Source organism: Scyliorhinus canicula, chromosome 8, assembly GCF_902713615.1.
Source record: "Scyliorhinus canicula chromosome 8, sScyCan1.1, whole genome shotgun sequence".
In the NCBI taxonomy this organism is placed as follows: Eukaryota; Metazoa; Chordata; class Chondrichthyes; order Carcharhiniformes; family Scyliorhinidae; genus Scyliorhinus; species Scyliorhinus canicula.
Genome location: NC_052153.1, coordinates 165,317,771 through 165,335,723, shown reverse-complemented (window position 1 = coordinate 165,335,723; position 17,953 = coordinate 165,317,771). Strand labels below are relative to the sequence as shown.

Below are 17,953 nucleotides of genomic sequence, written 5' to 3'. Positions count from 1 at the left end.
TCGCAGACAAGGGGGAAAATGTGCAAACGCCACAAGGACAGTGACACGGGGTTGGTATCGAACCCAGGTCCTCGGCACCATGAGGCAGCAGTGATAACCACTGAGCCACCGTGCCATTGACGTGTCCCCAATATTACAAGTTGTTAGAATCTTGAAGACAATAAATAACGCTGGGAGTTTAGGTCTTGGAGATACACTTCTGCATGTGCACAGCTTTAGTGTTTATCTATCTGGGCGCTACCATACCAGAACAATGTGTTTTTTCCTCTATTACCCACTAATCATATAGTGCATCGTTCAGTTTGCAATGAATCTTTTGTTAGCAAAAATAATTTCTCCCTCCCTGAAAAATATCATTTGTAACATAATGCAAGTTTAGAAAAATCAATTCACGAACTTACCATTCCCACTTCTCACCTACTGTAATATGCAGCCCGATTCACCCAGTCAAGGTCTAATTTTAAAAAAAATAGAATTTACAGTGCAGAAGGAGGCCATTCGTCCCATCGAGTCTGCACTGGCTCTTGGAAAGAGCACCCTACCTGAGCCCCTACTTCCACCCTATCCCCATAACCCAGAAACCCCACCTAACACTAAGGGCAATTTAGCATGGCCAATCCACCTAACCTGCACATCTTTGGACTGTGGGAGGAAACCGGAGCACCCGGAGGAAACCCACGCACACACAGGGAGAACGTGCAGACTCCACACAGACAGTGACCCAGCGGGGAATTTAACCTGGGACCCTGGCGCTGTGAAGCATTTGTGCTATCCACAATGCTACCGTGCTGCCCGTCCACAATGCTACCGTGCTGCCCGTCCACAATGCTACCGTGCTGCCCATGCTACTGTGGATACACATCACTATCCCACAGTATACCGTGTTCCAATAAGTTACAGGCGATTTAAAACCCAAATTTAGAGTTGCCAGTTCATTATGGCTGGCGAGGTAAGGTTTTCTGATGGAATCCATTCTTTTGGAATTCCGCCTCCCTTTTGGTGTCGCTGTCAGATTTCCAAAATTCCACGGGAATATTTGACCTGCGGAGATGCTGCAATTGTAGAGCAGAAATAGAGATCACAGTGCCATATCCCAATGACAATCATCTAAAAGACAATGATTGTTATTAGAAAAACAATGAGTCAGCAAGGGAGCAACAAAGAATAGGGCTAGATTGGTATGTATCTAGCCCAAAGAGTGGCAACCTGCTATTAGAAGTCCAGTGAGCCTCCAGGCCGTATTGGTAATGCCACCTTCCACTTTGATACAAATCTCTTCCTACCCCGAGAACTTGGGACCAAGTTGGAGCCAGGAACGGCAGACAGTGGGAGGCCAGCTTCCGCCACAGTCACAGCAGCTCAGCTTCATAAAGACAAAACGCCGGGTGGGAGAATCGCCGGGGCGCCGCATAAATCACGCCACGCTGCCCCGACCCCCGTACGCGATTCTCCCACCCCCCCCCCGAAACCAGCGGCGCGCGAATCACGCCGGGCCGCTCGGAGAATCGCCGCTAACGGCAAGCGCCGATTCTCCAGCCCGGATGGGCCGAGCGGCCGCTCTGACACGACAGGTTCCTGCCGGCACCGTCCACCCCTGGTCGCTGCCGGCGGGAACTGTACGGGAACTCTGGGGTGGGGGTGGTGGAGGGGGGGGGGGGGCTCCTTCACTGGTGAGGGCCTCCGATGGGGTCTGGCCCGCGATCGGGGCCCACTGATCGGCGGGCCGGCCTCTCCCCCACCCCGGGCTTACCTCCGCCGGCCCCAGAACACCGGCGCCATGTTGGTGAGGGGCTGGCACGTGGCATCAACCACTCCAGCGCCATACTGCCCCCTGAGAATACCGCTCAATATTCTGAGCCTAGAGACTGCAAGTCAACCTTCATCACAGTATGAGAGCACAGCAGGAACAGCATGTTACCCTGAGAGGTGGCCAACACTCGCCATGCCACTCCCCCCAATGCCACGCCACACCACCAACCCCGGCAAGAATCAAAGTGGGCGTGGAGCCAGCTCGCTGGATGACAGGCTGCCCTGCAGCCATAACATGTGGTGGCAGGCGGACTAAGCTGGCTCACAGTGGGACTTCTGAACCTCACTCGTATGGATGTCCCATCTTCGGGAGATGCCAGCCAACCTGCAGCAGTCCGGGCAGCAGCAAGAGCACATTCGTGGGCACTGCAAGAAGGCCCCAGAAGAGGTCCATGGACCCTGAAGGGTCCAGGGTCTCGGACGGGGAGAGTTTGGGCAGCTAAGGAAGCTGTGGTGTATTTCATAGAGCAGGCAGGGAGAAAGGGGAAGGGGTGGGGGATACTGTCTTAGGTGAGCTGCCCTAATATACCTCCCAAAATTAGTACCTGTCCCTCCCCTGCAACACATTTTAAATGTTTTTTAAAAAGTCGACCTGTCCACTTCCTCCTGACTTACCTCACCCATGGAGGCCAAGACTTTGGCAACATATCATCAGGGTCAATTGGCTTGCTAACAAGCTCAATTGACTATTGATTATTCAGTTAAATATGGTGGGTAGCGGATTTCCGTACCCCTCATATAATGGAATAAGCTCTGACACTCGCCCTATATTGTGTGCTTTTATGTTGGGCTCACCAGGTAGACAGGCCATGGCAGGGGGTTGAAGATGCGTGTTGGTCATGAGGGTGGGACCTTCAGTGTGGGATGTGTGTGTGTAGGGGGAGGGGACTGCTCTCTTTGGAGTACAGGGCACCTGATCAGGAGAATCCCCACGCAAGTTTGCAAAGAGTTTTCCAGGGTATACCGGACAGTCTCCCCACATGCAGTACCCACAAACCCCAGGTAATAACCAGCCACGGCAGGAGGCCCTTAAGCAGCCATTTAAGAGTCTCAATTGTTCTACGGCCAGTGGGTCATCCACTGCCTTTCCTGCCACTGATAAATGCGAGTAGCAGGGGAAGGCAATGTGCCTGTACTACCTCCTGCTATCCCACTGGATTTTACATTCCCCCCCCAACCAAACCCTTCCACTTCCCAGCCTGATCCCGAGAGCTTCATAAAATCCCAGCCCCACATTTTGCTATTCCTTCACTTGCCTACCTTTTTCTATGGGAAACATATTAATGGTTTTAATATGAAAAGAGATATTTATTGATTGTTAAGAGGTATATTTGTAAGCTTAAAGCTTACATGCCTTTTCAAAGTAAGGATAATTACCATTTAGCACAAGTAATCTGAAGTTAAAGACAGGGAAGGAATTATAAAGGAGTGTGAGCCAGAACATTAAAAAAATAAATTGATATGGATAACAATTAGCAAGTAAATAAGTAGATGGCAGATGAATATTCTGTATAATTTTCAAAATGTTTAATGTTAGTCGACAAGTAACGCCACCAATTTCCTGAATACTGCCTGATTTAGTATATAGCGCAGAATCATTCTTCTGTAACCTTCAGTGCATATATTATCAGAGCACACTACAACATTGTGGGATGATATGGTGGAGAGAGGGAGAGAGTGAATCTCACCACCACAGGACATCCTAAAATATAAACACATTTCAGTAAGCTACAGAATGCATCGGAAATTAAGTCCAAAAAAAAAATGTTAATTCAATTCACACAAGACACACTTCAGCAATAAAGCAAACATTTTCTTTCCCGCATGTCTGGCAGATGCTTTCCTGATTTCCCCTACCCTATGAGATGGTAAAAAGCTACTCCTGACAGGGGAACCGCAGGATCGCTTAGACATCACAGGACTGCGAGGAGGTTTCCCCACAATAGCTACATCGGTCTTCAGTCCGGTCTGCAAGAGCCACAAAAGTGCAATCAGACTGCCGAGAGTTGAAGTTATTTCAAAAGAGCAGAGAACACTTGAGGAAGATTTTGAAATGTTAAGGTACAAACATTATGGTGTACAAGTGCTGTAAATGCAAAGGCTGACTGGAATTTCAGAATCTAAAATCAAATAAGTTGAGTGCACAATGGTTTTGGCTTCCTACAACTATCATAACACAGAGCACAGGTAAAACATCAAGGCGTAGAGCGAGTCCAAAGTGAATCAGAATGAGATTATCGCTTACAGAAAATCTCACTCTTCTTTGTTCTGGTGTCAGTTAAAGTCTGGATAAAGGTGGCAGTAATCCTTTAATTATATGGGGAAAATGGGTATAGGATATGGGCCAAATGTGGACATTTGGGACTAGCTTAGTGGTAAAAACTGGGTGGCATGGACATGTTGGGCCAAACAGTCTGTGTTCATGCTGTAAACCTCTATGACTCTAATTGCAGCGTTGATGTGAAGGGAAGTTCCTTTGCACCAAAGCGAAGCTAGTTACAGAGTCTTTGGGCCAAAAGTGAATCATATATTACATTTTCCAAAACACACAGAATTCCTATAGTGCAGAGTCGGCCATTTGGCCCATCTGGTCTGCACCGACGCTTTGAAAGAGCACCCTAACTAGAGCCACTCCCTACCCTATTCCCGTAATCCCATGACCCCATCTAACCTTTGGACACTATGGGCAATTTAGCATGGCCAATCCACTTAACCTGCACATCTTTGGGAAGAAACCGGAACACCCGGAGGAAACCTACGCAGACACAGGGAGAAAGTGCAAACTCCACACAGTCACCCGAGGTCGGAATTGCACCCGGGTCCCAGGCACTGTGGGTTTCAGTTTAATCTATATTTTTAATTAATTTATATCACAAATTTTAGACTGCCCTCTTCACCCAACCTCGACTTCTCAAGAGGTTGACTGCTTTGCCAGGATATGATTCCATGAATGTTCTTCGCTCTCTACCATCCCCACCAACTGGTTTAGCATATTGGGCTAAATCGCTGGCTTTCAAAGCAGACCAAGACAGGCCAGCAACACGGTTCAATTCCCGCACCAGCCTACGTGGTACGTGAGTGGTATGTGTGCGTGGGTTTCCTCCGGGTGCTCCGGTTTCCTCCCACAGTCCAAAGATGTGCAGGTTAGGTGGATTGGCCATGCTAAATTGCCCGTAGTGTCCTAAAAAATAAGGTTAATTGGGGGGGTTGTTGGGTTACTGGTATAGGGTGGATATGTTGGCTTGAGTAGGGTGATCATTGCTCGGCACAACATCGAGGGCCGAAGGGCCTGTTCTGTGCTGTACTGTTCTATTCTACCCAAACAGGAGCCGGAATGTGGTGACTAGGGGCTTTTCACAGTAACTTCATTTGAAGCCTACTCGTGACAATAAGCTATTTTCATTTTCAAATGGTCATTAGTCATGTGCAGACCCTGATAATGAGTCTAAGCATGGCAGTTGACTGGAGACAACTTTCTGAACCACAGCTGATATTCACACATACATGCTTCCAATGACAGTCAATGAATGGAGCAGAAACCCAGGTTGAGGGATCCAGTGTCATCTGTGACAAGCCAGCTGTCTCTGCAGTCCACACCAGCTAACTCCATACAAAACAGGGACCGACTCTGGGACTTTTCTATGATTCAGCTGCTCTGGGTAAATTTGAAATTTGTTATGCAGTAGTCTCAAGGGCAATTGGAGTAAGACTGCCCAAACCTACTTCTGTTGCTGGCAATGCAGAGCTGCATCCGATTGGTCAAGCCTGATCTAAAGATCGCGGAGATTAAAGGTGAGTGTTTGCTACATTGTCCTTTAACTGCCAGTAAGAGTAAAAAGTCTAACAATTTTTTTTTAATGCAAAAGAAAAGGTTTTTCCAAGTAATGCGGCAGAGATTTACATGCTGGCCCATTAATCATCATAGAATTTACAGTGCAGAAGGAGGCCATTTGGCCCATCGAATCTGCACTGGCTCTTGGAAAGAGCACCCTACCCAAGGTCAACATCTCCACCCTATCCCCATAACCCAGTAACCCCACCCAACACTAAGGGAAATTTTGGACACTAAGGGCAATTTATCATGGCCAATCCATCTAACCTGCACATCTTTGGACTGTGGGAGGAAACCGGAGCACCCGGAGGAAATTCACGCACACACGGGGAAGATGTGCAGACTCCGCACAGACAGTGACCCAAGCCAGAATCGAATCTGGGAGCTGTGAAGCAATTGTGCTATCCACAATGCCACCATGCTGCCTATAAGTGAGAGTTCAGAACAATTTTTGAGATTGAATGGAATATGGTGGCATCAATAATCATTAAGGAGTGAAGCAAGTGCACAGGAATGTTCATGGTGGGGATAAGGTTCAGTTTTAACAAAACATGGAGCCACTGTAAATGAACTACTCTTTCAAAGGGCTGGTGAGTTGGTTTTGCCTCATTTAATCTGAAGATTGTAGCTTTTTTCAGTGGCGCTTCTACATCCCTACCAGAATACAAATTGAAGATAAATTATGCTCTTCCTGTATATTATGAGCAGTCTCAATCGATTTATGATTCTTCTTTACAGCAATTCACTTTCAATTTACTTGCCTTTCATAAGCATGCTCGCTCCATTGAAAATAGGACTTCATCACATGTGCAGTTGTGTGTGTTTGGAAATATACTGGCAACACAGCATCATTAGGTAAGAGGTTTATTTTTCAGTCTATCAAACAATATGAACTTCAAATCTGATTTCTGCAACTGCTTTCTGAGTCAGGGTGTAGCAACCAAATAGAGAATCACTGGGTGGAATTCTTCCATTCAGATACAAGTGCAGTGGTGGGTGGCTCTGGAGGAACATGCCTCGCCAACTAGAATAGCAGGGCCCCGGGCTCATTATGCACAGGTGCGTTCCCCTTTGACCCGCCTAATGGGTCAGCTGATAGGTTCAAAGGTCCTGGCGCCATATGTAAAAACCAGCGCACTGATATTATTCTCTCCAGTCAGCCTGACTTCACCAGACTGTGCAGGACGTCGGCAACCCTGAGCTAAAGGCTATTAAGCCTCAAGAAGTCCTCTCAACAACTCTACTCCCCGAACCCATGCTTCACTTGGATTTCTACGCACCGCACCTGGAGTCTTCATCCATCCCCTTCCAGTAAACAATGTGGTATCCCTTTAGCCCCCTTCTTTGTAAGCATTTCATGCAGCTTTGCCCAGATCCAGCCCCCCCCTTCTATTGCTTTATCCACCTCCTTGTCCCTCCTGGCATTGTGAGCCCTTACTCTTCCCCCTACTTCCTTTACACAGGCCTCCTTCCACATTACCCCCATTGTCTTCGTCAGGTCACCCATCCCGCTCTCCCACCCCTGGCCTTACCTCGCACTCCCACCCCCAGTTAAACTTTGGACCTTTGTTGTAGTAGCTGTATGTGTCCCCCAGCATAGAGCTGTCCAGACAGACACTGGTGTGTGGCACCAGGGCCAAGGAGCCCCTTCTACCCCCCCAACCCCAGGCACAGTACTGATCCAAGTTGAAGATACAGGAGGGTCCATGAGTGCTGTCCATGAAGTCCAGCTTGGAATAGAGATGGAGGAAGGAACCGGTCTGCCCCTGAGCTGCTCAGCAGCGGCATAGCACTGTGGCACAAAGTTGGTGCACTCACTCCAAAGTCTCTGGCAAAGTGAGGGCTGCCTCATGCACGCCACTCATTAGTAATCGGGATTGAAGCAGGCATAGATTCCAGCTGGCAAGATTGAATGTTATGATAGGATGCTGGCACAATGTTTGAATGAGCTTTAATGAGTTACAAATGAATGTAAATGGCATTTGGCCACCTGCCAGCGGGAAGAGCAACGAGCTTTGGGAGAATTACATGATTTTATGCCAAAAGGGGTTCTGACTTTTTGGCTCTCACCAGATTCTCCGCGGGCTGGTTGGGAGAATTGCACCCTAGGCAGAATTCTCCGGCCGTCGGGATTCTCTTTTCCCCACTGCCGGCGCACCCCTACCCATGGGTGTCCCGGCAGCGTGGGGTGGCTACAATGGGAAATCCCATTGACAAACGGCACAAAGAGAGAATTCCGCTGCCAGAAACCGAAGAATCCAGCCCATAATATTTGCTTCTTTAAAATCTCCTTGAAATTGTTGCTTTGTACTATTCTGATCGTTTGAATGCCTCAGAGATCCTTCGTGATAATCACATTTATTTTCATCATTTTGGGGTAAATGTAGATTTGAATCTATTTTATCTCCTTTTCAAATATTCTACTGCACGCCAATCAATGCAGCTCGCTACAGATTTTCCTTATCCCTGCTGGAAGTAGCACAACTTCTGCTTGGAGCTGTGCAAGGCAGCAGGTCAGAACGCAAGCCTACATGTCTCCTTGGTGCGACACTCAAGCCACTATTCCACCCCACCACCGTGCCTTCATAAACTGTTCAGCAACTCATGAGATAAGATAAAACCTTAATAATAACAACATCTTGTGCCATTCACTTCCAATCTTTTGTGTGACTTTGCTCTCGATGCAATCCAAGTTACCTTTACCTTCAACTTTGGAGACCTAATTTCCTGACTGGAAGATTTGGTGCAGAATGTGGGTCTTTGAGGGAGTTGTGATGGTGAAGAGAAAGATATAGAGGAGGAGATCGTTGGCAGTGGGGATGGAAGTGCAGCAGGCAAGTGTGAGGAAGAAGCAATAGGTGTGTCAGTTCCAGATGTTACAGTCTGTACATATAAAAAGAGAAGAGTTGAAAGTGATAAAAAAAAATCAAGACAACTAACTATGGCAAGTTACTGCCAAACTGAAAATGATGCACTGTGTTGTTTACATTTGTATTTCATCAAATACATGCATCTAATTTATGATTATAGCTCAGAAATTTAATTATAACAGCAATGAAGATAAAAAACATGCAATATGAAGTAGGTAGCAGGGGTTTGAATATTCTCCTAACCTTGGTTACTAGCACACACAATTTGTCATTTTTTACATTCATCATGTAACGCAGAACAAGACCAGCAGAGCGGGTTCAATTCCCGTACCGACCTCCCCAAACAGGAGCCGGAATGTGGCGACTAGGGGCTTTTCACAGTAACTTCATTGAAGCATACTTGTGACAATAAGCGATTATTATTATTATATTATAAGCTTATGGGCATTCAGTTATCCCCATTCCTTTGGTAAAGTCAACATCTACATGCTATTTCTGACACACATCAACGTTTAAAAAATGTTAAAGCTAGCTTTGTTTTTGAGTTAGCGCACACTGGAAAAAAAAGTTAAAAAACAGAGGCGTGTTAAGTAATATAGTAGACAAAAAGTTAGTTTAGAACTAGCTTTTGCTCCACAGTATTTGTACCTCAGTATCAATTCTCACTTCCTTCTGATCATTGGAAAAAACAGGTTTCTTTTTATTTTCCACTGGTGCCTTACACACCTCTCTAGGATCTTCCTCTATATATAGTTCTGGAGGTTCTGTGTTTACATCCGGACTATGGTCATGGAAACACATGTGCTTAATTCCATCACTGTTTGACTGGCTTTCTTCAATGATGGACAGCAGTTCTTCACAGAGTTTCTGCTCTTGCTCATCCCCGACTTGCAGAGATTTCTTCGGAGAGCTACTTTCAAATGGTTCTGTAATGACTAAAGAAACTTCCATAGCGTCGGGTATTTTTTCATTGATTGAGGAAATTGTTTGGAACTTCTTAAGGGACTCCTGAGCCTTTTCTGCTACCTGCATTATGTTTGAGTCATATCCACGGGGTATCATGTGAAATGAGAAAGTAGGTGAACGTGAGACTGGTTTGGACAGTGGTGGGCAGAATGGATAGTGCAGACTTTCAGGTGAGCTGGGATGGCTCTTTGAAGATGTGACTGGAATGAAAGAACTCAATTTTTCATAGGAAGCAATATCTCTCGAGGGGCTTGGGTCAGACTGGTAGGAGACGACTGGCAAAGAAGTAACTAAATCAGACAACAGGCTGTCTGGAAAGGGAGGAGGCGTAGGGGCTGTGGTGTTGACAGGGGACTTTCCAACAGTCAATGATATCCACTCACTGGTGATTGCCTGGACTGCAGATTTATTTGAACAGGGTGAATGATGATGTCTGAGAACAGGGGATGTTTCATTGAGCCTTCGACAAGAAGCCAACTTCGAAAGGAAACAGGAAAAGTTTTTAAAAAACAAAGTTATTAAGGACACAAAACAATGACAATGGAAGCAGTTTTCAATGGCAGATTTCAAAGGTACATGCAAGCTCAATCGCCTGACAGGATCTTGCTTCACTTGATCAGGTTGTCCAGGTACACGTGTCATTTCATACAAAATGCCTATCCATAAAAACATGACCGTCACAAATATACCAGTGGTATATTGAGACAGGGATTGCAAATTCCACACTAGTTTGGAAGAAGAAGCACTTTGACAGCACAGTGCAAACACAACTGATGGATTTTCAGTTCAAGTTACCTGTATCCTCAAAATACTATATGTGTTTTGCTCAAACAATGTCTGTATAATGCGTCAATATGTTCACCTGATATTTAAAGCATTTGGTGGAAGTGATTATCTGTGGGTAAGACCATGCAAGCCAACCATTTCAAAGAAGAAAATACCAACCCCTCTCAGTAACATTATTGATGCTGAAAGTTATATCTTTGTTTAAAAATATGAAGCAAATATTATAACTGATGAACACTACTGATGCAGTTTCTTTCTTTTATAGGACAATAGTGTGGCTTAAGGCATCCATGCAGTTGGAAACTTGTGTTTAATGTGAATTGGAATGTCATGTCAACAGCAGTTCAAAAAAATGGAAGAAACTGGTTTATGAAGAAAGAAAACAACTTAAATGCAGAGTACATATGGATCAGACCAAAACAGATGACTATAAACATTCTTGTTCTGTTGATAGTTGTTGGCCACTTCAACAATGCAAAGTGCTTTCTGTGGTTAGGAAAGAGGAAGTGAAAGCACTTAGCTACTTTGAAGTGGTCAGAAGCTGTCAATCATATCAAAAATGTTTATAAGCATTGAGCTAGATCAATGGAGGGTACTTCAGATGCATTCAAGCTGAAAGGAAAAGATCAATAAACAAACCACCTGGCAGCTGTGTTTAAACCATTAAGCTGTCAATCAAAAGTAAGTTTAAGGTACCGCACTATGGAATTGAATGAATGCTTAACATTTCAAAGGATCTCAGGGGATTTCAAGGATTTCTAGGAAGGCCCTGACGCGTCAAAAAGCAGCAGTTTTAAAAGCATAGGGCTGAGGAAAGCGAAAATCTTCCTGGCTTGAATCTTCATTGAACTGTCTGGTCGACTCATCAGTTGTCAGGCGGAGCAGTTCAGAGTGAGGCCACTTTCGATTTTAAATAGGTCAGACAAGGATGATGATCTTGAACAGAGGGCTGCCTGAGGTCACCATGCCAAGAGAGACCTTCAGGTTGCCCAGGGCTGGAATGGGCAGTCCAGACTGGGGACCCCTTTCCTGACGGAGGGTCCCAGGATCAATCCCATATCCACAGCTCGAGCCCATCCAACCCCCAGGACACTTGGGGAACCCTCCCTGTGCCATGGTGTCACGGGGCAGTGCATCATCATTGGCAGTGCCTGCGGCGGGGGGGGGGGGGGGGGGGGGGCTGAAGGGTGAGGCCTGGGGGAAGTCTGGCTGAGGGGATGTTGGTTGAAAGTGGGGGCTTAGGGCCATCCTGATGCATGCATAGTGTGTGTGTGTGTGTGTGGAGGGTGGGGATCAGTTATTCCCCTAGTTGGGGGGGGGGGGGGCGATTATCCCCCTCCTTGATGAGGAGTTGAGAGTGCTCCTCCGTCAACGGGGCAGGGGTCAAAATTTGCATTGTGGGCGGGGGGACTGTCTCTGGACACTGGGATGGGGTTGCAGATTTACTATGTCAGCCTGGCAGCAGAGAAACTGGCCTGTTCACTGCTATGCATATTTTTGTATAGTCAAGCTATACAAATACCACCTTGGTGACGCTCCCAACGCCGGTGGGACACAGTCCTGATTCTCTGCTGGTAGGAGCACTTTGACTCTGGAATGGGTAATCACGGCCATATTTTAAAATCTAAAATGCTTTGGAAAATTCTGATTAATCTGCGTACAATATCCAATGTTAATTCCCATTATTTTCTCCAATACAATTTTTAAATCTACTAAGTTCCTTCATTTAATTTTAGGCTTCTTTATACTGCTGACATTCTGTCCTCTGTACTTATTTAACAAGTTTACAGATTTCTTATTATCCATTAAAGTCTGCATCGGTCTTTAATGGATTCACTCTTTCCCACTTCCTTTCTCTTACTCGTAAAAACATACTATTGTTATTCGCTTTGATATGTCTTGTAAGGTTTTTTTTGTATTTCCTTTTTGCAGATCTTACTACTATTTATAACTTATTATTTATGGGTCTCTCGTGTGGCATGCTCATGTGTGTTCTGGATGATGGTGAATCAGCTGACTTATTCCTCATCAATAATAAAATTTAACAGGGCTATGTGCTCGTGCCAACTCTCTTCAGCAGTTTTTGTCCTTCATGCTGCCCAATGCCTGCCATAACGACAACCTCGGCATCAAAATCTGAAGCTGCTCAATAGGAGAAGAATCCAGGAAGGTCCCCAAGGACGCATTTAGTGATCCTATTTGTCGATTACACTGAATGGCCAGCTGGCCAGAAAAAAAACCTTACAAGACATATCAAAGCGAATAACAATAGTATGTTTTTACAAGTAAGAGAATGAAAGTGGGAAAGAGTGAATCCATCAAAGACAGTTGGGCCACTCAGTGTAATACGGACTAGCTCTCCAATGCATACGACAACTTCGGCCTTACACAAAGAAGACTGGAGTAACGTACTGGGCTGCTCCAGTAAAACTCCATCTCGAGTCCAAGGTTTCAGTCTATGGCCGGAAGCTGTCAGCTGTGGATAAGTTCACTTATCTCAGCAACACTCTCTCTCCAGTTCTCTATATTGACATTAAGACAAACACAACAAGTGCCAAAGAAAGTGCAGACTTCGGCAGAATTCGAACATCAATATGGGAACAAGGAGGAGTAAGTATGCCTACCAAACGAGTCTACAGGGCAAAAGGTCCTGCACAATCAGCTCTATGCTTGACAGACTTGGACTAAGTACCAGCATCACGCCCAGAAGCTCAATCACTTTCACTTGAGCTGTCATTAGAAGCTTCTGAAGGTCAGAGGGTAGGACGAAATACCAGTCACTGAGGTGCTCGGCTAAACTGGCATCCACACCACATATTGAGATAGTCACAATGGAGTTCGGCTGATTACATAACCAGAGTTCCTGTCATTCGTTTACCAAAGCTGTGCAAAGCAGGACCTCCTCCCGAGGCAGGTTTGAAAATCGCACCTCCAAGCATTTAATGCAACTCCCAGAGATAAATGGCCACAGGATAACCATAGTGAGAGATGAGCTCCCTCCGATGTTTTAGCTCGGGGGTGGTAACTATGATGTCACATTAAATCCAGCCCCACGAATTCAATTTCAGAGTTATTCACAGAATCTTTACAGTGCAGAAGGTCATTCAGCCCATCGAGTCTGCACTCACTCTCTGGATGAACATTCTACTTACTCTCACTCCCCTGCCTTATCCATGTAGCCTTGCACATTCTTTCTTTTCAGTTATCAATCCAATTCCCTTCTGAATACCTCCATCGAACCTGCCTCCACCACCATCTCAGGAAGTTCATTCCAGACTCCAACCGCCCACTGGGTGAAAAATAAAATCCTTACATCTCTTTTACTTCTTTTGGGAATTATTTTGAATCTGTCTCTTCTAACTCTTGATGCTCTCTGGAGTGGGAACAGTTTATTTCTGTTTATCCTGTCCATACCCCTCAGGGTCTTGACTACCTCTATCAAGTCTCCTCTCAGGCTTCTGTTCTCCAAGGAAAACAGTCTCGACCTCTCCAATCTATCCTCATAGCTAAAGTTCCTTATCCCTGGAATCATTCTTGTGAATATCCTCTGTACTCTCTCCAATGCTTTCACATCCTTCCTCAAGTATGGTGCTCAAAACAAGATACAGTACTCCAGCTAAGGCCTAACCCAAGTTTAACATGTACTCCTGAAGCCTAAGCCCAAGGTGCTCTAGGCTTTATTAACTACTCTCTCAACAGGTCCGGACATCTTCAATGATTCAAGGTCCCTCTGTTCCTGAACCACTTTAAGGGTTTTATCCTCTATTTATATTGTCTCTCCATATTCCTCCTGTCAAAATGAATCACCTCACACATGTCTGCTTTGAACTTCATCTGTCACTTGTCTGTCCAATTCACCAACATGTCTATATTCGTTTGAAGTTCAAGACTATCCACATCCCATTTGACAACTTTTCTAATCTCCGTATCATCTGGAAATTTTGAAATCATGCCCTTCACACCAGCGTTTTGGTCATTAACATACATCAGGGAGAGCAAAGGTCTCAACACTAAGTTCTGGGGATCTCCATTATGAACCCTCCTCTAATCTGTAAAACAATCATTTATTATTCTCTGCTTCCCGCGACTCAGCCAATTCCTTATCCGAGTGCTACTTCCGCTTTTATTCCAGGTGTTTGAACGCTGCTCATTACATCCCTCTGATACATAAAGGCGAGAAGGTAGCTTGCCACAATCATTCTCATAGCCTGCCTGAGTGTTGCTAACCCATTGGTGCCAAATTGTAGAAATCGGCCACATTAAGCGCGGCGCATGCTTTTGGGACGCAGCGAGGCCATTAGATCACACCCTAACTCTTTTCTCTCTCTCTCCAAAGATGCTGCTGGAGCAGTGTTTCCTGTTTTTATTTCCAATTTCCAGCATTTGTAGTATTTCTCTTTCATTTTATTCTCAGAATCACTGTTACTTTGAGTCTCAAATAGCCATGAAAGTGTAATGTGAATGAAGGCACATTGTTCACACAGTGGTTTTGTGGCCAATGTTTCTCAAACTAGTACTGAAATCAAAGTGCAGATTATATTCAAGTGCACGAGTGGGAAATGACACGGCACTCGTCTTCAATAACCAGGTTTCTTTGTGTAAATACCCGCAGAATTAGAAGAAGAAGAAAGAAGATTGAGTGGGATTTTCCAACCCCCCCCCCCCACATTGGCTGCCAGAAGAATTTCTGGTCCAACCGATGTCTATGGTGTTATGTATTGCACGTCCATCCCGCTATGGGAGCTGGCGGGAAGGGCTGGAAAATCTTGCCCTCAAGAGTTCTAGTTTTCTTTCTTCCACAATAATCTCCCCGAGACTTACAATAGCAGGTCAGTGAAAGAGAAAACCCAAATTATTCTTACACAGTCTTTGTTCACAATTATCAAGGTCTACCTACCTTTGTAGATCCCAGGCAGTGAATCCTATCACTGGAAAAGCTCAGAGGGAGCGGATGTCTGGGGTACTCGGCGGTATTCTTAGCTTGAAGTTTCTTGACAACATCCACGTAAGTAATTGGGAAGATACCTTGCCGATTTGTTCCAGGAATCCTTCCTTCGTACCAGTTCTGATCCACCCGCCTGACCAGGATGAGCCTTTCACCCTGAGGAGAGCAAATATTTCAGACGCACGCTCAGTGACACATTACTATTACAGTATAAATACGCTTTTGTTTAACAACCTTTTTAGTTTGGTTTTCCATTAACTTTTTCTGAGCTGAAGGTAGATTACAAGACGAACATCCTTGAGAACAAATTAAGGCATATCTGACCCTATTTGTTCGCCATTTTTGTTTATTGTTTTGGCTTCAACATGGCCTGTAACGTAGAGAGCTTTGCTAGATTTATGCTTATATGCTCCAATTAGCTGTTCATTCCAGTTGACTCACATTTAAGAAAATAGTTTTACTGATCCTAAAATGCATCTCAATAATTGGATCTAACACGGCACTACGCCCAAAATGTGCACCCGAAAGAAAGAATTCTTGCTCAGAAAGAGACTGCCCATTTTTGGACTCCCTTACCCTCACAGCCAGTCTGGTAGTTCCGATAAGAAAGAGCATCATGCATTGTCGCCATGAAGCCATTTGCCATCAGACAGGGACAAATCTCTTACCTGGGTCGTTTACCACTCTAAATGGGAATAGAGATATGTGTGTGTGTCCATTGCAATAAGCCTGTGTGCACATTACTGCTGGCTTCCCATGTGTCAATATCTTTCTAATTACATTGTTCATGTTTAATGGCAAGCATATTGCTGCAGTTTAATGGTAATTACATGGTTAAAATGGTGATGGGAATTTGTATACCCATAAACGGGGATAGCTGGGACACTGGTATGTTGGAGAAGAAAACTGCTGTGTCTTAGTTTTGACATCACCAACTGACATGGATCCTGTCAACACAGGGGATCGGAAAGATGGAAAACTGCCAGGAGAGATAACCCCACCTTGTGCATCCCAACCAGACAGCTCCATGAGGAAGCAGATGTATATGTAAATAGTGCACTCACCGGTCCCACTACAGTGATGCAAACTTGACAAAGGAAATTCAAACTGCACAAAGTTATATTCATTGGTTCTGTCTGAGGTTGGACCTCTTCCCCCTTAGGCTCACCTGCTCCCCCATCCTCATTTATTGCAGAGCAGTTACAAGAGGGTAGCTGGTATTCAACATGACTACAGAGTAACGCAACGTACTGATTGAACAACACATGCTTTCGTTTCCCTCCAACATAATGTGCATCTTTTGTTATGCTGATGTTCAACCAGTTACACAAATACATTCAAGATTGCAACAGTAGCAAAGCAGTAGGTCATAACCATTGTCGATGACTCCAACTGAAAAGGAAGCAGGAATAGGAAAATACTAAAATTGACGGCTGGAGTCTCATTCTCGCGACGCCGGAAGGGCGATTCGCGATCAGGTGGAGAATCCAGCGTCGGGCTAGATGTTTATAAACACTGGTTAGTTTCACAGCTGGGTACTTCAAAGCCACTCAAGTGTGAAGGGAGATGAATGAAACAATGCAGACGGCTGTGTGTGTGGGGAAGCTGTCAATCACAGCCTAGTTAAAGCAATTACACAGGGACATGAATGAAAGGCTTGCAGATCAAAGATCTGAGAGGGTTTAAACCCAGCTAACTGGTCTTCCCTTTCCAGGAATTGACAGGTGCTGTTTCCTCTGTTCGAGCCAGCAGGTATATTGCACAGGTGAGTTTTAATGCTGCCATTTTATTCACTGCCTCGGTCTGGACTGTTCTCGAGCTTCCAGGCAGGGGTCACTCTTATGGGGGGGTTTCAAAGCAGGGGTGTCTCTTATGGGAGGTCTCTGGTGGGGATCTCTGTAATTGGGGGGGTCTCTCTCATGGGAGTCTCTGGTGGGGAGGGGGGTTGGGTCTCCCTTGCACTGTGAGGGGTATGTGACCCAGAACATTCCGGGGAGGGAGGGGGTGGTGTTGCTGACTTGCATTGCGCGCGGGGGGGTTGTGTGAGAGGGGGCTAGCTGCCAGACTTCGCTATCAAGCTGCCCGCTGAAGATGGCGGCCCAATAACAGCATTTGTGAGGGATTCCCTCGCAATCCTCCCCATACAGACATTTGCATGGCTAAGGATTTTGATTCGCTTCCGGATTTGCGCTACCTGCACGAGTGCAAATCAGGTGCGATTCAGCTCTGATGGGAGAACAATCTGGAAAGATTTTGAAGTGTTGCAGTGAGCGGGAATTGCCACGAGCTTCTTGGGAAGGCTGCGAGGCGCAGTGGAGGCCAGGAGGAATGTCCTGTTTTCCTGAGATTTCAGGAGGGATAGCCTTGGGCAGCCAGTGCTGCCTGGGATGAGGTGGCAGCGGCTGTGAGTGCCGGATTGTGACCAGAAGGACTGACCTCTAGTGCAGGAAGATGGTCAATGACCTACACTGGGCAGCAGGAGTGAGTAGACACTATAGCCCTACAACCTACAACGCCCGCCCCCCCCCCCCTCCCGGCCTCGCCCTCTCCAAGACCCTTCCGTCACCACGGGAGCATCCACCACCCCTCCTCCTTCAATCCCCCAACCCTTCCTCCCCCTTCAACCCCCCTTTTACACCCCCCGCCCACCACTGTGAACCACGTGTGGGCTAATGAGTCCCTCTCTGTGGCTCCTCAGGAAATGCTCTCCCACAATTGCCGGGAGAGTGCCCAGACTGGCAGTGG

At 45.9% G+C, this 17,953-nt stretch overlaps 1 protein-coding gene across 1 annotated transcript in view; it reads right to left on the bottom strand.

The window, feature by feature from the left end:
* Positions 1 to 17,953, bottom strand: part of sorbs2b (sorbin and SH3 domain containing 2b) — a 531,274-nt gene that overhangs the window by 40,130 nt on the left and 473,191 nt on the right. Inside the window, exons 23-25 of the mRNA XM_038805638.1 lie at positions 15,161 to 15,364; positions 8,345 to 8,524; positions 3,667 to 3,777 (exon numbers count right to left, since the gene is read on the bottom strand). Of these exons, the coding sequence (XP_038661566.1) occupies positions 3,667 to 3,777; positions 8,345 to 8,524; positions 15,161 to 15,364 (495 nt within the window). The remainder of the gene's footprint in view (positions 1 to 3,666; positions 3,778 to 8,344; positions 8,525 to 15,160; positions 15,365 to 17,953) is intronic.